Source organism: Leucoraja erinacea, chromosome 13, assembly GCF_028641065.1.
Source record: "Leucoraja erinacea ecotype New England chromosome 13, Leri_hhj_1, whole genome shotgun sequence".
In the NCBI taxonomy this organism is placed as follows: Eukaryota; Metazoa; Chordata; class Chondrichthyes; order Rajiformes; family Rajidae; genus Leucoraja; species Leucoraja erinaceus.
In genome coordinates this window covers 33,190,878-33,214,470 of record NC_073389.1, presented here as the reverse complement: position 1 = coordinate 33,214,470, position 23,593 = coordinate 33,190,878, and the positions used below count along the sequence as shown (strand labels likewise).

The window sequence follows — 23,593 nt, the reverse complement described above, 5'->3', positions numbered from 1 at the left end:
TGATCCACCTGAGGCCAAGTCACTGTTCACAGCTCACTTCTCCTCAATGGATCCGATGATGTGTGCAATGGCACACACTCAACATCCCCAATAGGTTGCAGTTCTGAGCCCTGCATCTCAGCGCTGACAACTACAGAAATGACAGCTTCAGGTCAACTGGAACAGTAGGTGCATCTACAGGAAATAAGGAATGTGGGGCTGTAGACAAGATCGCACAAGATCTAGTCCAAACAAGCAGAATTTGGTTTGAAAAAGTAAACTAACAATCTACAACAAAGTATTTCAAAAACTTTAGATGGCTTTGGCAATAAGAAACAAAGTAAAATAGTGTTGATCTATCCTGGGCACTTTTCAGAATTATGACCAGAATTCTTTATACTTAATTTGTTGATGTAATAATCTTTAAAATGAAGCAAACAGAGGTAATCTATCTTACCAAAAATAAATTCTAAAAGTAAAACTTTACTTATTTTGAAGCCTATAATGCAGAATGAATAATTTAAATATCACTGCTATAGTTGCATGTTGAAATCTAAAATAATGAGAAGGACGATACAGTAAAACTTTAATAGAGTAGCAGTATCTTTATATTTTCTATTGCATAGATTGCTTAATTAGAGACAAAGACAGTACACGTTGCAACTCGCATTCTCAACTTGAAAGCTGAAAATATTCTCACCGTGTTCTTGGGGTCATTTTTGTGGGGGACAGCAATCCGTCAGTTTTATACGAACTCTTCAGTGGAGAGACATAAATGTTGTTCCCACCAGGTACACGTAGTGGAGAGGTTGGAAAACCAAATGAACTTCGAGGAACATGAGGTATTGGGGAGAGTGTTGGCGGCTGTTTGAAAGATTAAAAAAGAGTGCACAAAAAAAATTAGAATCATGGAACAGACAAGGCAGCAGTTTGGAAACCCACACCAACTCAGAGTCCTACTCACGCTTCCTTCCCCACAACTTTGCATTTGTGAAAATGAAAGGATAAACCATAATGACTCTCTCATAAATTCTGTACATGAATGTAATTTGAATATTTGTACTTTAATATAATGCAGTATATAAAGAAAATTATAACTATGTTCATGGTCATCTAAAACCAGTTATATTACACGTAACAGCCTTAACAGCCTCATCACACGTAACAGCCCAAATATATATATTATATATATTTGTATCTATACATGCATACTTATGTGTGTGATTATCATCACATCCTATCTATCTATATTTAAAACTCTATGTGTGTGTGTGTGTGTGGCTGTGTGTGTTTCTGCCTGTCTTGTGGGTGCCAGCCTTTGATTCGTTGCTATGCCAAACACCATACGCAGAAACGCCGAGATTTTTTCCATTTCGGTAGAGATTTCACTTTTCATTCCAAGTATCCACTCCTGATTAAATTTTGTCGTGTTTATGTACACATTTTTAATAAAATCCTTCTCCCACCCTCCCCCCACTCACTCATTTTGTCGCCTCCTGCTGGCCAGCGACCATAACAGCTGCTGGCGCCCGCCTCTCGCCTCAAAGACCCCATTTAAAAACAGCCGAAAGAAGCCGCCCCACGACTGCCAGCTGTCTCCCCACTCTCTCTGTCTCTCCCTCTCCCTCTCCGGAGACTGCCGCCGCGGGCAAAGCCCGGTTCCACGACCGCCCGCCCGCCACCTCGCTCGGCATCCTCTGGACTATCCCCGCCCGTGGCCCCCCTCCAGTCCATGCCTGGTGGGGAGGCTGCTGCCTGGGCTCGAGCAGAGCCTAGAGCTGGAGAGAGCGACCGCGCTCCAACCCCCCCCCACCCCCCCTTCACCTCTCTCCCCCATCCTCTCCTTCCTCTCGCCCTCTCCCCGCAGATAGAGCAGACCCCCCCCCCCCCTCAACTGCACGTTGGGGGAACAGACCCAACAGGTCTGCACTTGGTCTAGTACTTATTAAAAGTCTGATCTTGTACGTGTGTGTGTGTGTGTGTATATGTGGTTGTCTTTACATCTTCGCAAAAACACTACGCGGTAACGATTACATTTTTCTATATTCTGATTGAATTTTTCCCCCTCTAGGCAGAGTTCACCTTCACTCAACATTTTATGCTTTATTTCTCGACTTATTCCTGATTAAAAGTTTAAAAAAATCAAAAGACTGAATTTAAAACGACCAGCTTCAACTGATGATGTCACAATGGCTCGGCTAGCAGTGATCAGCTTCACTGAAGATTTCATCCTATATTTGACAAGTTATTAGCGATTAAAACTTTAAAAATGTCAACTTTCACGTGATTTTTACATATTCTGATGCACATTTTTCCCCTCTAGGCAGAGAGCACTTTCACTGAACATTTTATCCTTTATTTCTCGACTAATTACTGATTAAAAAAATCAAAAGACTTTGAATTTAAAACGACAAGCATTCACTGATGACGTCACAATGGCTCGGCTAGCAGTGATCAGCTTCACTGAAGATTTCATCCTCTATTTCACGTTATTCGTGATGAAAGCTTTAAAAATGCCAACTTTCACTAGATTTTTACTGTTAAAATAATTCCTGCCAGCTTCCAACACACTTCGATACAATGTTGTGACACAGGAACACTCTGAACTTTTCACCTCACAGGAGGGGGAGGGAGAATTGCTATTGCAACCTGCAGCGCAGGTGCAATTGGAATTTTTTAAAAAGAGGACTGCTGAGGGAGGCAGGGGAATGCTGGAATCTTATGTTCGGAAACAGCTTCAGTTGGAGGGCCACGCCTCCCATGGGAGCTATGGGTAGGGAACGGGTGCGTTGGGGGAGCAGACCCAACCCTTGTATATATATATATATATATAATTAAATATATGTCAATGACCTATCATGCTCATAATGAACCAACTTCGGCGTGAAATGTCAGCTACATAGTTTGAAGAAGAGTCTCGACCCGAATCGTCACTGACTCCTTTTCTCCAGAGATGCTGCCTGTCCCGCTGAGTTACTCCAGCATTTTGTGTCTATTTTCATTATTGATTGATTGAATTGATTGAAAGATGCACCATGGAAACAGGTCCATCATCCCACATGAGTCCACACTGACCAATGTTCACCCGTTTCACATCTACTCACTACAATGATACAATTTTATTGTTGTCATTTGAACCTCATTGAGATTCAAACAAAATTTGGTTGCTGCCGTCATGCAAACAAGTAGAAGAACCAAGACACAACACAATTTACACAAACACCCATCACAGCGAATCTCCTCGCTATGATGGAAGGCAGTGTTATCTCTCCCCTGCACTCCCCATTCTCCTCCCGATGTCAGAGTCAAAGCCCCCGGCGGGCGATGGTAAATAAGTCCCGCGGCCATTAAAGCCGCGCCGGGCGATGTAAGGCCCCGCTCCAGGTCATCCTCAACCCCGCAACTCGGGCGGGAGAAGTCGCCATTGCGGAAGCCCCGAAAAGCGGTCTCCCACGAGGGACCAGCGGGCTCCCGGTGTTAGCGTCCACCAGACCTGCAGCTGGAGCCTCTGAATCTCCGGGGTCGGGCCGCAGCAGCGCGCCACCACAGCTCCTCCCGCTCCGCTCGGCCAGCTCCGTACTTACCAGATGGTAAGTAAGTCCGCAGGCTCCGCGACTGGAGCCCCAGGCGTTCCGGTTGGAGGCTGCTCCACCGTGCTAGGCCCCAACAACAACGGAGACATGACAGAGAAAAGGTCGGGTCCTCCGTACAGGGAAAAGATTTTAAAAGTTTCCCCACCCCCCAAACACATACTCAGTTAAAAAAAACACTATATACTACACATCAAACGAGACAAAAAATAAAAAAAGACAGACGGACTGCAGAGGCACTACACACTGGAGGCAATTTACAGATGCCAATCAGCCTACAAACCTGCACGGCTTTGGGGTATGGGAGGAAACCAGAACAACTGGAGAAAACCCACACGATCATAGGGATGACGTGCAAACCACACAGACCCATAGACAGAATTGAACCCGGGTCTCTGGCGCTGTGAGGCAGCAGCTCTACCAGCTGCACCACTGTGCAACCTTCACAGATGTTATCTAGGCTGGTGAATATCTCCTTCATTTTTTGCTTTTATGTAAGACTTCTAGTATCTGCAGCATTTTGCTTTCAAATGATCAATTATTGGATCTACAATAAAGAAATTGTATTATTGCAGTCAGTGCAGGCTGGCATTTCATTCAGATACAAATATCAGTAAAGCATTAAAAATGGTAAGAATTGTTAATTTTTCAACTGGCAGTATTTTTTTGTGTAAAACAGCATTATGGTTGTGTAAAACAGCATAACAACAGAATGGTTGTTGACTCAAAATGTTAATTCGGTTTCTCTTCACAGATACTGCCAGCCTGCTGGGTTTATGCAGCATTTTGTGTTATTAAAATATAATATATTACTTACACGGGTTGAAACATACTGTAAAATATTGGTTTTTAGCCTCTGTATGAATACCAGGTTGTAGAAGCCTATGATGGAATCATACTGCCCTTCTTTAATCAGTACATGTTTGAAGGTCTAAAGAAAAACAAGAAAAATAATTAAATAAACATATTCGAAAGAGTTTAACTAAAAATGGTGTGGTTCAAATGCTTCAGTGGAGTGGAACTTGTCATGTCTAAATCCTTGAGGTTAAATATTTCCCGAAAGAGGAAGTATTGTTTTGAAATGATTTTTTTTTTGCATCAATTCAGTAAAATCTAGCATCTAAGACAAGGATGAGGCAATTTAGAATGCTAGCTGTTCTACTTGTGTATGTATATGTGTCTTTTTACAATACTGCACACAAAAATGTGACAAAGGGGGTCAAATATCAAATTTCTTCAAAAAAGTTGACAAGCACTTTATTGGGTTCATGACTAAAATATCAACAAAAAATATAAGAAAAGATAGCATATTGATGACAAGTTTCCGAAAATGGCATCAGAATACACAAATACATTTTGTGTAACGGTTGTCACGTGGTGTCCACCAGTGACCTGGTTGGCACAGTAAGTGCACGTATTTCTTATTCCTTTCTATGTTTATGAATACCACATGGAACAATAAAATTGCAAACACTGTTTCCATTTCATTCATTTACTCATGTAGTAGAATACTGCATCCATCTGAGTGGACACCGCAACGCACGTAACACATCATAAACACAAACGTACATTGCGGTGGACACTAAAAGGTTTGGTGTCCCAGAAAACGAACGTTACATTATTAGCGAATTTGAAATCTATATCGATGGCCGATGATTCATCAGAAAGTTTGATTTGGGCTGATTTTTTAGTAAGTAAAATGTCTCCGTAACGGTCGTTGCGGAGCTGCCCGAAGTTGACACCAAGGAATGAAGTTAGCGACTGGGTCCGTACGAAAGGTAAACAAGAGACAGTGTGTTGCCAAATTGAAGATTGGCTCAATTTCTTAGTTTTGATGACCAATTTATGTCCAAAAAAACTTTTTTAATTGATTTTAATATGTCGGAAAATATATTGTAAACGGTCGTTGTGTTTTTGACACCATGATGTTTTTGATATATTTAATTGGAGAAATAAGTTACAAAAATTTATTGATGTCAGAAAGTTTGATTTGGGCTGATTTTTTAGTAAGTAAAATGTCTCCCGACCAATTTATGTCCAAAAAAAATATGTCGCGGAAAATATATTGTAAACGGTCGTTGTGTTTTTGACACCATGATGTTTTTGATATATTTAATTGGAAAATAAGAAAAAATTATTGAGTCGCCGAAAAATCGCTACTACCACAGGATACCTCGTTGGGTTTTTGAAAAGCATTCGAGGTTTGGAGCCTCCGTGATTTAACTTACGGAGGTACCGACGCCGATAACGGTTGTTGTGACAATGGACACCAAGCACAGTGACCGTTACGGGATGTTTACTGCACTGTATTATCTTTATGTTACTGTATTTTTCTCCTGGTATTGATGAAGATATTTCTCTAGATCATTATCAAAATGAAGGACCTTATGAAGTTTATTTATGAATTAAATATTCATGACTACATGTGACAGAGATTTTAATGTCACATTTTGGGTGTCCAAATTGGTGGTAAAATGATGAAGATTTGTCCGTTATAAAAAAAGTTTTTGACTTTCAGTCTTGAAGTTATCTATTTTATATCTGTTATATATAAGGTTTCACATGATGGTAGATTTTTGTTGAGAACAGTGTATTGGTGTAAAAAACTGAATAATAATCTTGTTCCTCAAAATCTCTCCAGTATTGTAAAAAGACACATATGCTGACGTCTGGCCAAACTTATAAAGATGTGGGTGAGTCAGTCCAGCTATTTGCAGATCGTACCACAACGAGTCAATTTTGCACAGAGCTAGTACCAGATTCAGAAAAGCACATGAACTCATTTTCTTTTTTTTTAGAGAAAAAAAATGACCATGATTTGATCAATGCCAGTGATAATATATTAGATAACCGGGGTGCAATTCTTTTTTGGTTGCTAATGCTAAGCGTGCTCAATGTTATCAGTTGCTCGTTGTTCTCACTTCTGCACATTTTGGATCCAGTGAAGATAACGCAACAAAATATGTGAAAGTAAGAACCCGCAACTGGTAATCCTGTACATTCATTTAAAATTATATAACTGAGAGGTGGATATGCGAGGTATTTTCTGCCTAAGGGAGCAAGTTCTGATAGAGTGTCAGAGAAGGGGCAGAAACAGTTTTCACATGGCCATTTAAAATGGAGTTAGATGCAGTTCGAGAATATTATTTAATACACAAAAGTGATGGGGATATTTTGGAGATAGATAACTGATGCTGTATTTTTAAGAACTGAGGAATATCTTTTACAGCATTTCTGAATCGTCTACAGCTCATCAAGGTTATAGAAAGTTTATGGCACTGAAGAGGGCCATTCAGGGTATTTGGGTTGGGTGTTTTTTTAATTGATCAACACGTCTGTTTTAAATGGTCCCATCTTCTTGCTCGAGTTCTGCAGCTCTGCAGGTCATAGTTCAAGTACACATCAATTTAAACATGATGAGGATTTCTACTTCTAAAAATCTTTCAGGCTGTGGTTTTCAGACACCTACCATCGTCTAGGTGAAAATAAATTCTTACCGTCCCTCCATTTTTCCTACCAATTATTTTCAATTTATGTATTCCCTTCTTTTGTCAATTGAGAATGGGGTGAGAGCACAGGATGGGGTAAGAAGAAGACTGAGAAGAAAGGGCCTAATAAGTACCAGAATAAATACAAATGTGGCGTTCATCAATCGAATCTTAAGGACGGTTTTGTAGGCAGTGAAAAGGTACAATAAAAAGTATATTACCTCTTGATTTGTATTTGGCAAGTCCTTATAGGCAGTAACAATAGTCTTGAATCTAAGGTCTATGTTCTTCACCTTGCAAATGGCATACATGGAACACATCATTATCTGTTGAAACAGTTATATTAATTATTAAACAGAGCACAATCTGCGGCAAAAAGTTTTAAAAAAGCCAAAATGTTACATTCTTCATTAGTGTGCATTTGGTTTTTGGATGTGTATACTATTCATTGGTTGTAACAATCTGTTGATGAGAAATTCTGTGCAAATATCAAGGAGTAGTGGGAAGTAAAATCCAGCAACTTTTCCCTCACTGCAGAGAATATATCAATAGCTTAAACTAAATATTGCATAGATGGTTGAAGGACACAATTTGTCATTTCTTCAGGCTTGAGTAAATGAACAGCACTATTAGTCAATCCTATTAGAAGTGAGGCTAACAGTGGTATTGTACTGCTCTACTATTCAAGTAAAATTAATTCTGAGATAACGTATTGAGCCTGGCATTCCATTGCCACAACTCGGAGAAACTATATTAAATGCATTTATTTCTGCATAGGTAATGACATAATTTGTACGAAGTAAATAAGAGGGAGTAGAGCATCGGTGCAAAGGGGACACCATCCTCCTCAATTATGGCTTAATGAGTTACATGGTTTAATGTGTATGATGTCTCTAAAATACCCCTCCAAATATATCATATTCCCATGCATACTCCTGCACTTCTGCACAATGAATACATTAAAATAGATAGAAAACAATGCATTTAGAAAATAATGTGGATTAAAGGAATATCAGTGCCAGAGCTTATAAATGTAAGGCTACACTACCACCATAGAGAACCTTCAGAAACACATTGTTGTGTGCAACATTGTAGTTTTTTTGTATATCAACCGTATTGATGTGGGTGACCACCTTTTACTTTCGTAGTGAAGTCAGAAAAATGTTCTCTCGAATAATGGGAACCCTGTCCTTGGTCAAAATTTGGAGGTCAGGATTAAGCAGTCCTTAAAGTAAGAGGAATCTAAACTAATCAAAACTAGATTAGAGTAGTGGGCAATTCTGAATGGGAGTGTGAATCAACCAACTATCTGGAGCAATTTGCTCTCAATTATTTTATTTAGTCTGTATGTTGCATATTTATTTTCCATTCCAGCTTTAATGCCAGCCAGCTGGGACCATCTTGCCTCAAAAATTGAAAAAACTAAAGGGAGGTGAAGATTGTTAAATAGAATTTCACAAGAGATTTGCCAGCAAAGCTCGTGGACTGAGAGTGGGATCTTCCTTATCTTGGTGATCCCATTCCCTTCAGATGGTCTACTTTCTCTCCATTCTTAGTGGCTATCTTCATTTTCCACTCCGATTTTCCACCACGATTTGTTCCCCTCCTCCTAGTTATAACCTTTATAATTTTGGTAATCCTTTTTTTGGCTGCAACCAAACTGACTGAATAAGGCTTATAATTGGAAAGATAATATTTTACAGAATGCCTACTTGGTAAAGGAGATGATGGACAGAGATTAGGGGGAGAAAGTGCCAGTCTGTTCATGCGAGGAATTTTGAAAATGATTAATGTTTGGCATTTTTTGGGTGTGCTTTTAAGATGCATAATCAATTTTTAGCCAATCTTAATAGATCTCTATAGGTGCCATAAAAGAACAAATACTCTTGAGTTACTGAGAGGGAACGTTAGCTAGGATTTTTAATCCTGATCTCCATACAAACTGGAAGATCTCAGTCCTCTTCTACACTTCCTATACACTCACAAATGAATAGCAAACTTGGCTCCAACTCCATCTACAAGTTTGCAGATGACACCCCTGTGGTGGGCCGGATCATGAACAATGATGAGGAGGAGTGCAGAAAGGAAATAGAGAATTTAGTCTCAGGAGAATAACCTCTCCCTCAATGTCCTCAAGATGAAGGAGTTAGTTTTTGACTTCAGAAAGTAGGGTGGAGTACATGCCCCAATCAGCATTAATAGTGAAGTGAAAATGGTTGATAACTTCAAATGTCTTGGTGATATTATTACCAATGATGTGACATAGACCAACCATATTGATGCGACAGCCAAGAAAGCACAACTCCTCGTCTTCATGAGGAAATTTGCACATCTCCAATGATTCTTACATACTTCTAGACTCATTATAGAAAGCATATTATCATCACAGCTTGGTCTAGGAAATGCTCTGCCTAAGACTGCAAGAAATTGCAGAGTTGTACTGTAGATGTAGCCCAGTCCATCACACAGACTAGACTTCCCACCATTGATTCCATCTCCATACTCGTAAAAACACACAACATAATCAAAGACTTGACCCACCCTGGTCAATGCTTCTTTCTGTTCCCATCTGACAGAAGATACAGAAGCCTGAAAGCACTTACCACCAGAGTCAGGAACAACTTCTTCCCTTTTGTTATCAGGTTTCTGAATGGTCCTTCCATAAGTTAGGGTACTGCCCGATTTACCTCTACCCCATTGCAGACATTGGACTTTGTCTATAGAACTGATGCGCTACAATGCTGAGAACAACATTATGCACTAAGTAGCTTCCTATTTGCGTTATCTATTGTATTTGAGTTTGGCCCGATAGTATTTATATATAGCATTATCTGATCTGTTTGGAAATCATGCAAAACAAAGCTTTTCACTGTACACATGACAATAATAAACTTAAACCTAAAGTAACGTGTTTGACAATAATGAAGCACTTGAATAACCCCGAGCATCAATGTTTTTTTAATGTAGTCATTTCTAAGTAGACCATAAGAGTTTCCTTGCAGTTTCTGTTTCATTGGAAAGCATTAATCCCCTGCTCAGTAGTTCCCATTATAAAATAAATTATAATCTGGAATTCAGAACATTAGTGGTAAAAAATCATGCCCCACCACATGAGACATGGAATTAATGTTGCCAGCACCAGAAATTCCATGAATTATAATAATACTAAATAGCACAATACCTGGTCTAAATGTCTGTCTTTCATAAGTTCATGTTCATTTGCTAATGTGTGCTGAAACAACGTCCATATAATAGCTTCCAGCTGAGGATGTTCAGACGGTAGATGAAGATGATTGCATAGCATGTTCAGTCGAAGATATGCCAGACGATACACTAAACAAATAATGCATCATGAAACAAAGCCATTTTGATTTAAAATGCAATAGTTTATTTCATCAAATATAAATATCAATGTCTCCATTACATATTTTACCATTATTATGTGGTGTAACTTTGTAACAATAAGAGACCAGGCTTGAGTGAATGGATATTATCATTCACATACTGGTGGGCATGCATAGTCCTTCATTTTAAACAGGCACTCAGGATTGAGATGTCCTGATTCCACTCTAGTTACGTGGGTTTTTAGGTGGCGGATGAGGTTTAACTTGGGAACTCCAGTTCAATAGGATGGACAGGTCAGTAATATGAGGAGGTGTGCACCTTCCATTCCTTATGCAGGTGGTTTGCATGTTTCTGATAAATTAACCATCATGACTGCTCCCCCTTTTACTTTCAGGAGTCATGGAGTCCTAGGAGTCGCTGAGGAGGCTGGACAATTTTCAAGGAAGCTTTGAGCTCATCTATGAATCTTTTACCATGTCCGTGTGGTAATCTTTTCCAATTTAAGATGCTCAAGATCTAAATAAAAAACAGAACCAGATTTGGGAGGCATAGTGGCGTGGCGGTAGAGCTGCTGCCTTACAGCGCCAGAGACCCGGGTTCGATCCTGACTACGGGTGCTATCTGTACAGGATTTGTACATTCTCCCTGCAACCGCGTGAGTTTTCTCCGGGTGCTCTGGTTACCTCCCACATTCCAAAGGTGTACAGGTTTGTAGATTAATTGGCTTCAGTAAAATTGTAAATTGTCCCAAGTGTGTAGGATAGTGTTAGTGTACGGGGTGATCGTTGGCAAGTGTGGCCTTGGTGGGCCAAAGGGCCAGTTTCTGCACTGTATCTCTAGAGTCTGTTCACCTGTCACATTATGGTGAGCAGAAAACTCAGTAATCCAGATTAACCGGACCCATGAGAAGGCAAATTTTCAATTGTCTACTTGGTGAGGGGTGATGGAGGACAGATTGTAGTAATGGCCAGAAATGGGGATTCATAAGCCTCATATATAGTGAGTCAGTTGGCCAATTATTATACAGAACTGTGGGGATTAGGGAGGAGAGGGAGTGGGCAAAGGGTTAAAACAGAATTCAGCGTTTTGTAAAGCATCAAAGAATTCTGGAACTGTGTGTGCATGCAGTGCCCTCCATAATGTTTGAGACAAAGACCCATCATTTATTTATGTGTCTGTACTCCACAATGCCCGGACCTATCCCCCAACCATATGAAATGCCTTCTATGCATAAATTCTATAAATCTGTACAATCTATACTTCTGCTACATATTCCACCCTCTCTACAGTGATCTTCACTGGTCTGTATTAAACTTTATTGATTCTATGTCTATTCTTTTCCATCCTGCCTCTCCTTCCTTCTTTCGGATGCTTTGTGAAGTTGAGCTAAGGACAGGAAGCATTTCATATATTCGTAAACTGCACTGCTGAGCAGCTCAGTGCTCCCTAAATGAAAACACAATTGCAATGCAATCATGTGATAGATGGAAAGAGCATTAATTTGCATACATTTTATTTTCCCCAGTGCAAGACACTAAGAAAAGCCACACACACACACACACACACATACATACACACACAACTGCACAGTTGGCCATTCCTTTAATTTAGTCATTACATAATCTCAAGCACAACCCATTTTATCTAATCATTTTGGAGATGTTGCCTTTGAGTCTACTAACAAAAAAAAATCCCAGTTCACTTCTTCGCTATTTTCTGTGTGAAAATATCAATTTTACAGATTTTTACATTATAGTTATAAAATCATGGCCAATTGAAAATGGATGGATATTGTGACAAAGCATCAATGAAGGGCTTTGCAGTCTAAAACAAAGAAAACCTCAATTCCATCAATCTGTGTGGAATTTGAATCATTCCACAATGCAAAAGAAATGTTCATAAACATACTTAATAATTTCATCATTATGCATCACTTTTCAGAGCAAGTTGCTCTATGCATCTGCAACTAACCAGGAATTCCACATACAGTGAAATAATCAGAACCAACTCTTTAATATCCTGTGATATAACTCTGCAAAGAGTGAGGCAATATGTAGAGGGTGTCTTCGCCATGAATACAGGAACTCTGCCTTCACAAGGATTGTACAAGTAGTCAATTTTATCAATGCATGGATAGTTTCATCCACACAGGCATACTGATGAGGATGAGGCCAAATGAGAGTTAAGGGTCTGCCCCACTGCTGTGACCTAATTGGCGAGTTTAGAAGAGTTTAGGAGAGTTTGAAAAAGTGTCATGTTGAAGACCTCCTTTGACTATGTTGAAGACTAGCTTCGGGAAAATTGGACACTGAATAGTGGAGATTGACGACGACCTCCTTCAATCTCCTTCGACTTCCCTTCGACTATGTTGAAGACTATCTACGACTACCTTCGATTACCTTCGACTACCCTCGATTACTAATGAATAACATGCCGACCTACTACGACCTACTTTGATTAAACCTACGAGTAAAAAAAAAAGATTTTTTCCATGGCGACCTTTTTTGACTCGCGGGCATTTTTCAACATGTTGAAAAATGTGCAGCGACCTAGCTGAGGTCTCGAGTAAGCGGGGACTACTCTCGAGCATGAAGGAGAGTTACAAAGACCTCCTAGGATCTCTTGTCGACCATTCTGCGAGTATGAATCGAGGGCAATCTCTTCTACACTAGCCAATTAGGTTGCCGCAGTGGGACAGGCCCTTTAGCGTTCATGTTGATTCACATAGTACCTATGCAGGCCCTGTCTGGTTGATAAACCTAGTAGATGTTCCCTACTAGTGTGCGTTCTGTGTTACTTTCTAGTTTCACTACTTCCATCATTGTGGAATGCTTTTCTTGCTGGAGATTTGTGACCGGTCGTGTTCCACAAGGATCAGTGCTGGGGCCTCTGAAATTAATTACTTGATTGAAAAATGTAAGTGGCTGATGAGTACATTTGCAGACCACATGAAAATTGGCGGAGATGTGAATAGTGAATAAGGTTGTCAAAGGTAGACACAAAATGCTGGAGGAACCAAAACGTCACCCATTCCTTCTCTCCAGTGATGCTGCCTGCCCCGTTGAGTTACTCCAGCATGTTGTGTCTACCTTCGATTTAAACCAGCATCTGCAGCTCTTTCCTACACAACGTTGTCAAAGGATTTAGTAGGAAATAAATCAGTTGTACACTTAGTCAGTGAAATGGCAGACAGAGTTTAAGTGTGGGGTGATACATTTTACGAGAACAAAGAGGAAAGAATGCAGTACATGGACAGTACCCCAAAAGCGTTGATGTACAGAGGAATTTTTGGGTGCGTCCATAGGTCCCTGAAAGTGGATAGGGTGGTAAAGGCAGCATATGGCATGCTTGATTCATCAGTTAGTGATCTGAATATAAATGTTTGCAAGTCATATTGCAACTATGTAAAACTTTTTATATAGGTCACATTTAGAGTATCGTGTGCAATTCTCGTCGCCACACTATAGAAAGACTGTGGTGGCTTTGGAAGGGTGCAGAAGTTTCACCAAGATGTTGCCTGGATTAAAGTGTGTCAGCTGTAGGGAGAGGAACAAAGTTGAATTGTTTTCTCTAGAGCGTCAGAGGCTGATGTGAGACCTAATAGCAGTACATAAAATTATAGATAGGGTAGACAGTCACTTTTTCCTTGGGGTGGAAATCTCTAACAGTAAAGGGCATTTTAAGCCAGGGGTTTGTCAGGTGTGACGTTTACGGTTGACTAGGCTGGGAAGGACATTGCTGTCTGAATTCAGTGCCAATATCTATCAGGCGGTCAGTCCAGTAGTGGTACTGGGATAATAGAATGGCTTCAGAAGGCTTTTAAGAAGGCATTATATTTTTAAGTTGAGGCATTATGTACATTTATACAAAACATTCATGAAGCTGCACTGTGAGTACTGTGTTCCTTTTTGGTCAGCACGTGAGAAGGCGGATCCCATTAAGTTCGAAAAAGTGCGGAAAAGTTTAACAAGGATGTTGCCAGGATTCAAGGGATGGAGTTATGGGGAGAGGTTAGGCAGGCTTGGACTTTATTAGTTGGACCTTAGGAGACTGAGGTGGGATCTTATAGAGGTGTATAAAACCATAACGGGACATGGACAGGGTAACATTTTCCAGGGTTGGAAAATCTAGAACTAGAGGTAATAGATTTCAAATAAGAGGGGAAAAATAGAAAAGGTATCTGAAGGGCAACTTTTTCCACACAGAGGTTGTACAATAGTTAGGTACAAAAACAACTTTTAGAAGATATTTGGACAGGTACATGGATAAAAAAGGTTTAGAGGGATGAGTGTCCAATGTAAGCAAATTGGACTAGCACAGGTGGGTATCTAGGTCGGCTTGAATAGTGGGCTGAAGGGTTTGTTTCTGTGTTGTATGACTACTCATCACCTGGAGCTTTCTTCTGCTGGTATCCTATCTCTATTTCCTGCCTATCCTTCTGATGTAAAATGTGCAGGCATATAGCAATCTGCATTGGTTATCCCCTTTCCCCCTAATTTAGACCCATTCAGCACAAAAATAGAAATAGATAGATCCTTTATTGTCATTCAGACCTTTCGGTCTGAACAAAATTATGTTTATAAAAATTATGCACTGAAATGGTTAGCTTACATTATGGAAAATGTAAAAGCTCAAGAAAAATATTCATGCGTTGAATTACCTTTCTTGTAGAAGAGAGAGAGTGAGGTAGATTTCTGAGACTTCTGTTGAAGTTGGGACTGGGATTGCCAAGATGATGATGTCTCAGTTTTTGTTTGTTGTGTGGGAACTGTGTTTGCTGTACCAGATCCTTTCTTCCATGGTGATCGCACAGGAGAAAGATAACTATGGATAAAAAAGATGCTCAGGTGACTGGGCAGCTCAAATAAAGGAAGAATTAAATCCATGTCAACAACAAAATTAATTTAGATTTGTGGTTCTACAACTTCAACTACAAGATTCCACTATAAACAATAGCAAATAGCACATCCTATGTATTTATACTTACAGATCTGCAGCAGTGTGGCTGTGCTGGAGTGGTTGTTTGAGGGTACTGGTGGGTTCAAGCTGATCTGGCTGATCATCCCGTTCTTTTTGTTGCTTGAGTATGTCAAACAAAGGTGAGTCCTGAAAATAACGAAGCATGGATTGGAAAAGTCTCATCAAATCTCTGTTTTATTTCTCCAAAATTACTGTTGGAATCATTTTACAGACAATAGACAATAGGAGGAAAGTGGGTTTTGACTAGTGAGGCAGCAAAATATTCTACAATTCTTCACAAGTTATAATTTGCTTACGTTCCTGTCATTCAAATGAACACGTTTTTTGACTTGTTTAATTCTCCATCTCTGGAGCAAATCACCATCAGAAACATAGCAAAGATAATGCACTAATCTTTCAATAAATTGAAAAGAGAAACCAGCAATAGCTGTTAATTGTGTTCTACTCCATTTCAGAGCAGGAAGTTCATACAACAAAATCCTGTGTTTTCCTTACATTTATAGAAATAAATCAACGGAATGGAAGGAAACAAAAAATTAATGCACGGAAAACAAATAATGTAAAATTAAAAGGTGATGGTGCAAATGTTACAGCATTCATGAATGATCCCTTGAATAGTTAAATAAAATCTTTTCAATATATACACACAAGCCATAAGTAAGGAAACATTACAGAAGACCATTCAAATAAAATAATGAAAGGCATAGATAGGGTAGACAGTTAGAACCCGTTTCCCATGGTGGAAATGTCCAACACTAGAGGGGCATTGATATACGGCGATCACAGCCTTCCATCTCACCAATGACCCGTTTATTCCTGACCTTGGTGTTCCATTCATTCAAATATAGAAGTAGATTGCAAAAGATTCTATAGATGTATAAAAAGGAAATGATGAGGAAATATTGATGTGGGCTCCTTGGACAGACAGAAATTATTTGGAGAATAAAGAAATGGCGAGGAAGTTAAATTGTCACTTTCACAGAATGAGGAGCTCCAAGGAATTAGCATTTGTTTTTTTTTAATTATTGGGCTGAGAGTAAATTAATACCTAGGACCTGATGACCTTTCAAAGTTTTGAAGAGGTGGCTGTGGAAAAATGACCACCTCTTCCAAAAGTCCACAGAATCCAGAATGGTAGTTGGTAGCAAATATACCATACTACAAAAGGGTAAATAGAAAACAGGACTTTTCTGGTCATTTGAGGAATGTAGTTTTGCAGGCTAAGTTGGCGTTTAATTTCTTATCCTTAATTGTCCTTGAGAAAGTGATGGTCTATTTGATGAAAGTGATAGTTGCCAATTTGACCCACTGCATCCTTGCGGTGTGGGTATAACTACAGAGCTGTTACAGAGGGTGTTCCTGCATTTTGGCACAGTGATGATGAAGGAACAACAATATATTTTCAAATCAGGATGGTGTGTGGTTCAGAGGACAACTCCCAAGAGCTGTCAGTCCCAAACGTTTGCTACCTAGGTTCTTATAACTTGGAGTGGTCATAGGTTTGGAAGGTGCTCTCTGAAATGCACTTGTCCGTGAAACTGCTCTCCCAATTTTGGCACATGTCCCAACATTTTGGTTAGGGAGGCATTACAGGGTAACTATGGCAGTTTTTGCTATTATCGTTTCTCAGACAGTGGTCAATTCTGGGTGCTTGGTCAAGTATTGTTTCTTTATGGCTTTTTAGTAGTTGTTTTACATTGCAATCGCTTGCTGGCCACTTCAGAGTGTATTTAAGAAGGCAGTTAAGAGTCAACCACGTTGGAGTCATGTGTGGGCCAGACCAGGTAAGAATGGCAAAGCAGATAAGCTTTCAATGCACAAGAACAAAGCTTTGGGAATAATTTTTCGCTCAAACTTTCAAATTGAAAGTAAAATCTTGAAGTAAACCACCCAGAGTTGAGGGTTACACAAAAAAGCTGGAGAAACTCAGCGGGTGCAGCAGCATCTATGGAGCGAAGGAAATAGGCAACGTTTCGGGCCGAAACCTTCACCCAGAGTTGAGTATTGTCTACAAGTAATGTACCCCAGAAATCCTCTGTTAACTGGAGTTTATGATTGATTTCTGGGATGCAGGTCTAATCTAGCAGGAATATTAATCTAGATGCAAACACAAGTTCCTGTAAAGTCTGATGTACAACACCCAATTCTTTCCAAACAGCATTTTCTTAAAATAACATTGGCAAGATTATGTAATACAATATGGAGCAAGTCATTCAAGTTGCAGCAAGAACATATAGTCAGATTTGACAATTATATTCCTCTCTTGCCCAATCTCCAATAGCCTCCAGTAATCTTCTTAACCTCAGGATTATCCAGATTCTTCTGCTCTGATCCTGGTCCATTACCCCTGCTCTTGTCAACCTAATGGGCTCCTGGTAAATACAAATTGTTAAAATTCTTACCGCCACTATTTTTAAAATCTGCTCCTGTCTTCCAAAATTAATTTCTTGCATATTCCTTGAAAAAATACTTCTAATCCACTTACATCATTACATAAGGCAACACACACTATCATCAATACCTTAAATAAATGAAGTGTAATATCCATACATTTATATTCAAATTCCCCTTCAATAAACCATAACTTTCTTTTAGCTTGCCTAATTATTTGCTGTATCTGCATGTTTTAAACAAATATGGATCATACACTAGGACACTCAGATGCATATATATCTCTGCAATCTCTCACCATCTAGATATCTTGTCAAAATGGACAACTTCACCTCATAATTGCCTTGTTATACTGCATTTGCCAGATCTTCGTAGACTCACGTAACAAATCCGTAGGCTATTTATGAATTCTTCACAATAACCTTTCCTATCTATAACAGGAAATTTGGCAACCATCCTATGGTACTTTCAGCCACATTATTCATGCAAATTGTAAAAGGTTGAAGCTTCACATTTATCCCCATGTCAAAGGTTTCAAAGGTCTTTAATTGTAACATATACCAATTAAGGTACAGTGATACCCGAATTATCATACAGCCATACGAGAAAAAAGAGAAATAAGACACACAACATAAAAGTTAACATAAACATCCACCATAGTGGATTCCCACATTCCTCACTGTGATGGAAGGTAAAAAAGTCCAATCTATTGCCTCTTTATTCTCCCGCGGGCGGGGGCAGTCGAATCATCCGTCGGGGCGATCAAAGCTCCCGCAGCCAGCGGTCGAAGCTCCCACGTCAGGGAAATCGAAACTCCCGCGTTGAGGCGATCAAAAGTCCCGCGTCGGGGTGGTCGAAACTCTCGCGGCTAGGAGTTCCCGGAGTCGGTCTCTGCCTAGAGACCGCGGGCTCCGTGTTGTCAAAGTCCGCAAGCATCCACGGTTGGAGCTCCGAGGTTGATCTCTGGCAAAGGGATCGCGGGCTCCACGATGTTAAAGACCGCAGGCGCCCGCAGTGGAGCTCACAAAATCTGTCGCCAGCAAAGGCCGACAACTCCTCAATGTTAGGCCGCAGTGTGGACGGAGATACGATACGGAAAAAAAATTGCATCTCCGTCGAGGTAAGAGATTAGAAAAAGTTATCCCCCAACTCCCTACATAAAACAAGCTAAAGAACACTAAAAACATACATTTAACACATATGTTGGGTCCCATGTTCACACGGGAGGGCTGGTCCCCCGACGCAATATTCCACCTCTCCACCAATTCCAATATTGGTGGCCAGTTGGGGGGGGGGGGGGGGGGGATGGGGGCTTTCTGGAGCTGTGATATGGGTGTTGTGGGCTGAAGGGACTGGTCTCCAGAGGGCTAGTATGGACATTGTGGGCCAAATGGATTCTTAGGGTGGCAGCTCAGTCCCTCAAGCCTGATGTGCTGGCAGCTCACTCATGGCTGGTGGGCTGGCAGTTGACTCACGGCTATTCCTTGAAATTCCATTTCAAGCAGGGTGCAAGGCCACCAAATTCAAGTGCAGTTTCCTACCACTTCAAGCAGGGTGCAAGGCCACCAAATTCAAGTGCAGTTTCATACCGCATCAAGCAGGGTGAAACCACCATAAAACCACACAAAACACCACACTCACAGTTCAGTAGACATTCAGCGTGTTCAGTTGATTCACAGCTCAAACAGAGTCGTGACCTTTCCCTCCCCCATCATGCAGAGACTGAGCCACACCCACATTTTGTGGTTTTATAATCCCTCCCCCTCAGCCAGAAAAGGTGTGGCTTTCATGGCATGATTGACAGGAGAGAGATTCTCAACATTTTTAAACACTAATAACACTTTTATTTTCCATTGATGGGAAGAATCCTCTGCATCTGATGAGCGGAGGGGTACTGAGTAAGATGGCCAAAAATCACAGCCGTAAGTGGTAGCATTTTACCTAAAACCAATATACAGTGCAAACAGGAAGTTGTCAAGTTTACCCAAACAACCATTTGCAGTGCCTTTTACTTCAACCCAAAACCCCCAAACAACCATTTGCAGTGCTTTTTACTCCAACCCAAAACCCCCAAACACCCATTTGCACTGCTTTTTACTTCAACACATAACCCCCAAACAACCATTTGCAGTGCTTTTTACTTCAAACCAACCATATTTTCATTTTCAACCACATTAAGGGCACTCAAGGTCAGTAAAACCACACTCACAGTTTAGTAGACATGTAGACATTCACAGCTCAGTCTGGGAGACGTGACACTCTCACTTCCCCCCAACTTGCAGAGACTGACGGAGGCACAACACTTCCGGGTTTTATAGTCCCTCCCCCCTCCCACCAGCAGGGGCAGCAGAGAGAATGTCAACATTTTTTAAACATTAATAACTCTTTTATGTTTCATCGATGGTCCAGCTCAGCGGAGGGGGACCCTGAGCGAGGTGGCCAAAAATGACGGCCGTATGTGGCGGCGTTCTTTAAAAAATCATGAAACAGAAAGTCAGAAAGATATTAGTTTTAGTAATATAGACTATTAAAACACAAAGAAGGAAAGGACAGACAGACTGTTGGTGAGGCAGTCATTGCTGGCGCCACCCGGTGGTTGTCAAACTATTCATTACATTTTGCCAATTAGAGAAAAACTCATTTATGCCTCCTGTCCATATCCTGTTAGCAGTGATTTTTTTTATCCATGCCACATGCTACCTAGACTATGAGCTTTTATTTTCTGCAAGCACTTTTGATGCAGCACCTTTTTAAATGTCTTACGGAAATCTGAATTATTTTAGACTCAAAAAAGGACTTTAAAATCCAACAGACAAATATGATCCCAAAAGCATTAGCTGGATTTAACATCAAGGGAATTGAATCGTCTAAATAAAGTAAATTATTAACTTATTTTATATAACATTTCGTTGTCAATCAATACAAGCTATAGTGGGAACTCTAGGCAGGTTAGCCTGACTTCAGTGGTTGGTAAGATTTTAGAGTCCATTTTAAAGGATGAGGTTACAGACGATAAAATAGGTCGGTCAGCATGGCTTTGTGAAGCGGAGGTCTTGCCTGGCAAAATTGCTAGAATTCTTTAAAGAAGTAAATACAGTGCATTCAGAAAGTATTCAGACCCCTTCACTTTTTCCACATTTTGTTAAGTTACAGCCTTATTCTAAAATGGATTAAATTCATTTTTTTAAATTTCATCAACCTACACACAATACCCTATAATAAAAAAAGTTAAAACGGGTGTTTAGAAATTTTTTCAAAGTAATTAAAAATAAATAACTGAAATATCACATTTACTTAAGTATTCAGACCCTTTACTCATTCCTTTGCCAGCGATTACAGCCTCAAGTCTTCTTGTGTATGACGCTACAAGCTTGGCACACCTGTATTTGGGTAATTTCTCCCATTCTCTGCAGATCCTCTCAAGCTCTGTCAGGTTGGATGGGGAGCGTCGATGCACAGCTATTTTCAGGTTCCTCCAGAAATGTTCGATCGGGTTCAAGTCCGGCCTCTGGCTGGGACACTCAAGGGCGTTCACAGACTTGTCACAAAGCCACTCCTGCATTGCCTTGGCTGTGTGCTTACGGTTGTTGTCCTGTTGGAAGGTGAACCTCCGCCCCTGTCTGAGGTCCAGAACGCTCTGGAGCAGGTTTTCATCAATGATCTCTCTGTACTTTACTCTGTTCATCTTTCCCTCGATCCTGACTAGTCTCCCAGTTCCTGCCGCTGAAAAACATCCCCACAGCATGATGCTGCCACCACCATGTTTCACTGTAGGTATGGTATTGGCCAGGTGATGAGTGGTACCTGGTTTCCACCAGACATGGCGCTTGGCATTCAGGCCAAAGAGTTCAATCTTGGTTTCATCAGACTAGAGAATCTTGTTTCTCATGGTCTGAGAGTCCTTTAGGTGCCTTTTGGCAAACTCCAAGTGGGCTGTCTTGTGCCTTTTACTGAGGAGTGGCTTCCATCTGGCCACTCTGCCATAAAGGCCCAATTGGTGGGGTCCTGCAGATATAGTTGTCCTTATGGAAGGTTCTCCCATCTCCACAGAGGAACTCTGGAGCTCTGTCAGGGTGACCATCGGGTTCTTGGTCACCTCCCTAAACAAGGCTCTTCTCCCCCGAATGCTCAGTTTGGCCGGGCGGCCAGCTGTATCAGGAGTCCTGGTGGTTCCAAAGTTCTTCCATTTAAGAATGACGGAGGCCACTGTGCTCTTCGGGACCTGCAATGCTGCAGAAATTATTTTATATCCTGCCCCAGATCTGTCTTGACACAATCCTGTCTCAGAGGTCTACGGACAATTCCTTCGTCTTCATGGCTTGGTTTTTGATCTGACATGCACTGTCAAAAGTGGGACCTTATATAGACAGGTGTGTGCCTTTCCAAATCATGTCCAATCAATTTAATTTACCGCTGATGGACTCTAATCAAGTTGCAGAAACATCTCAAGGATAATCAATGGAAACAGGATGAACCTAAGCTCAATTTTGAGTGTCATAGCAAAGGGTCTGAATATTTATGTAAATGTGATATTTCAGTTATTTCTTTCTAATTACTTTGCAAAAATTTCTAAACACCAGTTTTCGCTTCTTCATTCTGGGGTATTGTGTGTAGATTCATGATAAAAAAAAAGAATTTAATACATTTTAAAATAAGGCTGTAACGTAACAAAATGTGGAAAAAGTGAAGGGGTCTGAATACTTTCTGAATGCACTGTAGCTGGACAGACAGAGAGGCAGTCAATGTTGTTTACCTAGATTTTTAGAAAGCCTTTGATAAGGTGCTATACTGTAGGCTGCAAAGGATGGGAGCCCATGGTTTCAAAATGCAGATACTAGCATGGATATCAGATTGGCTAGAGCGACAATAAAGGCAAAGAGTGACAATAAAGGGGGCTTTTTCTGCTTGGCTGACACTCACTAGCAGAGTTCTGCAGGGCTCGGTGCTGGGATCACTGCTCTTCACGTTGTATATTAATGAGTTGGATACGGGGATTGAAGGCTTTGTGGACAAGTTTGTGGATGATACGAAAATAGGTGGAAGAGCAGGTCGTGCAGAGAAAGCAGTGACTCTGCAGAAGAATTTGAATAGGTTGGGAGTGGGCAGAGAAGTGGCAGATGAAATGGAGTGTAGGAAAGTGTCATGCATTTTGGTAGTAGGAATAAAGGTGTAGATTATTTTCTAAATGGGGAGAGAATCCAGAAATCAGAGGTGTTAAGGGACTTGGGTGTGCTGGTGCAAGATTCCCAAAAAGTTAATCTGCAATTCGAATTGGAAGTAAAGAAAGCAAACGCATTTATTTTGAGAGGGCTTGTATACAAAAACAGGGATGTAATGAAGAGGCTCTATAAGGTGCTGGTCAGGCTGCATTTGGAATATTGTGAGCAATTTTAGGCACCCTATCTGAGGAAGGGTGTGCTGGCCATGGAGAGAGTCCAGAGGACGATTCCAAGAATGATCCCAAGAATGAGTAGGTTAACATATAACGGCACTGGGCCTGTACTCACTGGAGTTTAGAAGAATGAGCGGGGACCTCATTGAAATGTACAGAACAGTGAAAGGCTTGGATAGAGAGGATTTGGAGAGGATGTTTCCACTAGCGGGAGAATCTAGGACTAGAGGTCATAGCCTCAGAATTAAAGGAGGTTCTTTTAGGAAAGGGATATGGAGGAATTTCTTTAGTCAGAGGGTGGTGAATCTGTGGAATTCTTTGCCACAGAAACTGTGGAGGCCAAGTCAATGGATATACTTAAGGTAGAGAGAGATAGATTCTTGATTAGTACAGGTGCCAGAGGTTATGGAGAGAAGGCAGGAGAATGG

The 23,593-nt window shown here is 40.6% G+C and overlaps 2 protein-coding genes across 3 annotated transcripts in view; one reads left to right on the top strand and one right to left on the bottom strand.

Annotated features, from left to right (window-relative positions):
- The window catches only part of LOC129702825 (RCC1 and BTB domain-containing protein 2-like), a 75,668-nt gene extending 64,729 nt beyond the window's left edge, over positions 1-10,939 (top strand). Inside the window, exon 13 of one of the 2 annotated variants that reach the window (XM_055644839.1) lies at positions 10,797-10,939. The gene's annotated coding sequence lies outside the window, so the exon portion shown is untranslated. Of the gene's footprint in view, positions 1-2,050; positions 2,271-10,796 lie in introns of those variants that run through there. The other variant, XM_055644837.1, reaches the window with a different exon arrangement.
- Positions 1-23,593, bottom strand: part of rb1 (retinoblastoma 1) — a 182,457-nt gene that overhangs the window by 9,856 nt on the left and 149,008 nt on the right. Inside the window, 6 exon segments of the mRNA XM_055644844.1 lie at positions 680-843; positions 4,387-4,500; positions 7,279-7,383; positions 10,239-10,390; positions 15,063-15,226; positions 15,390-15,508. Coding sequence (XP_055500819.1) covers positions 680-843; positions 4,387-4,500; positions 7,279-7,383; positions 10,239-10,390; positions 15,063-15,226; positions 15,390-15,508 — 818 coding nt within the window.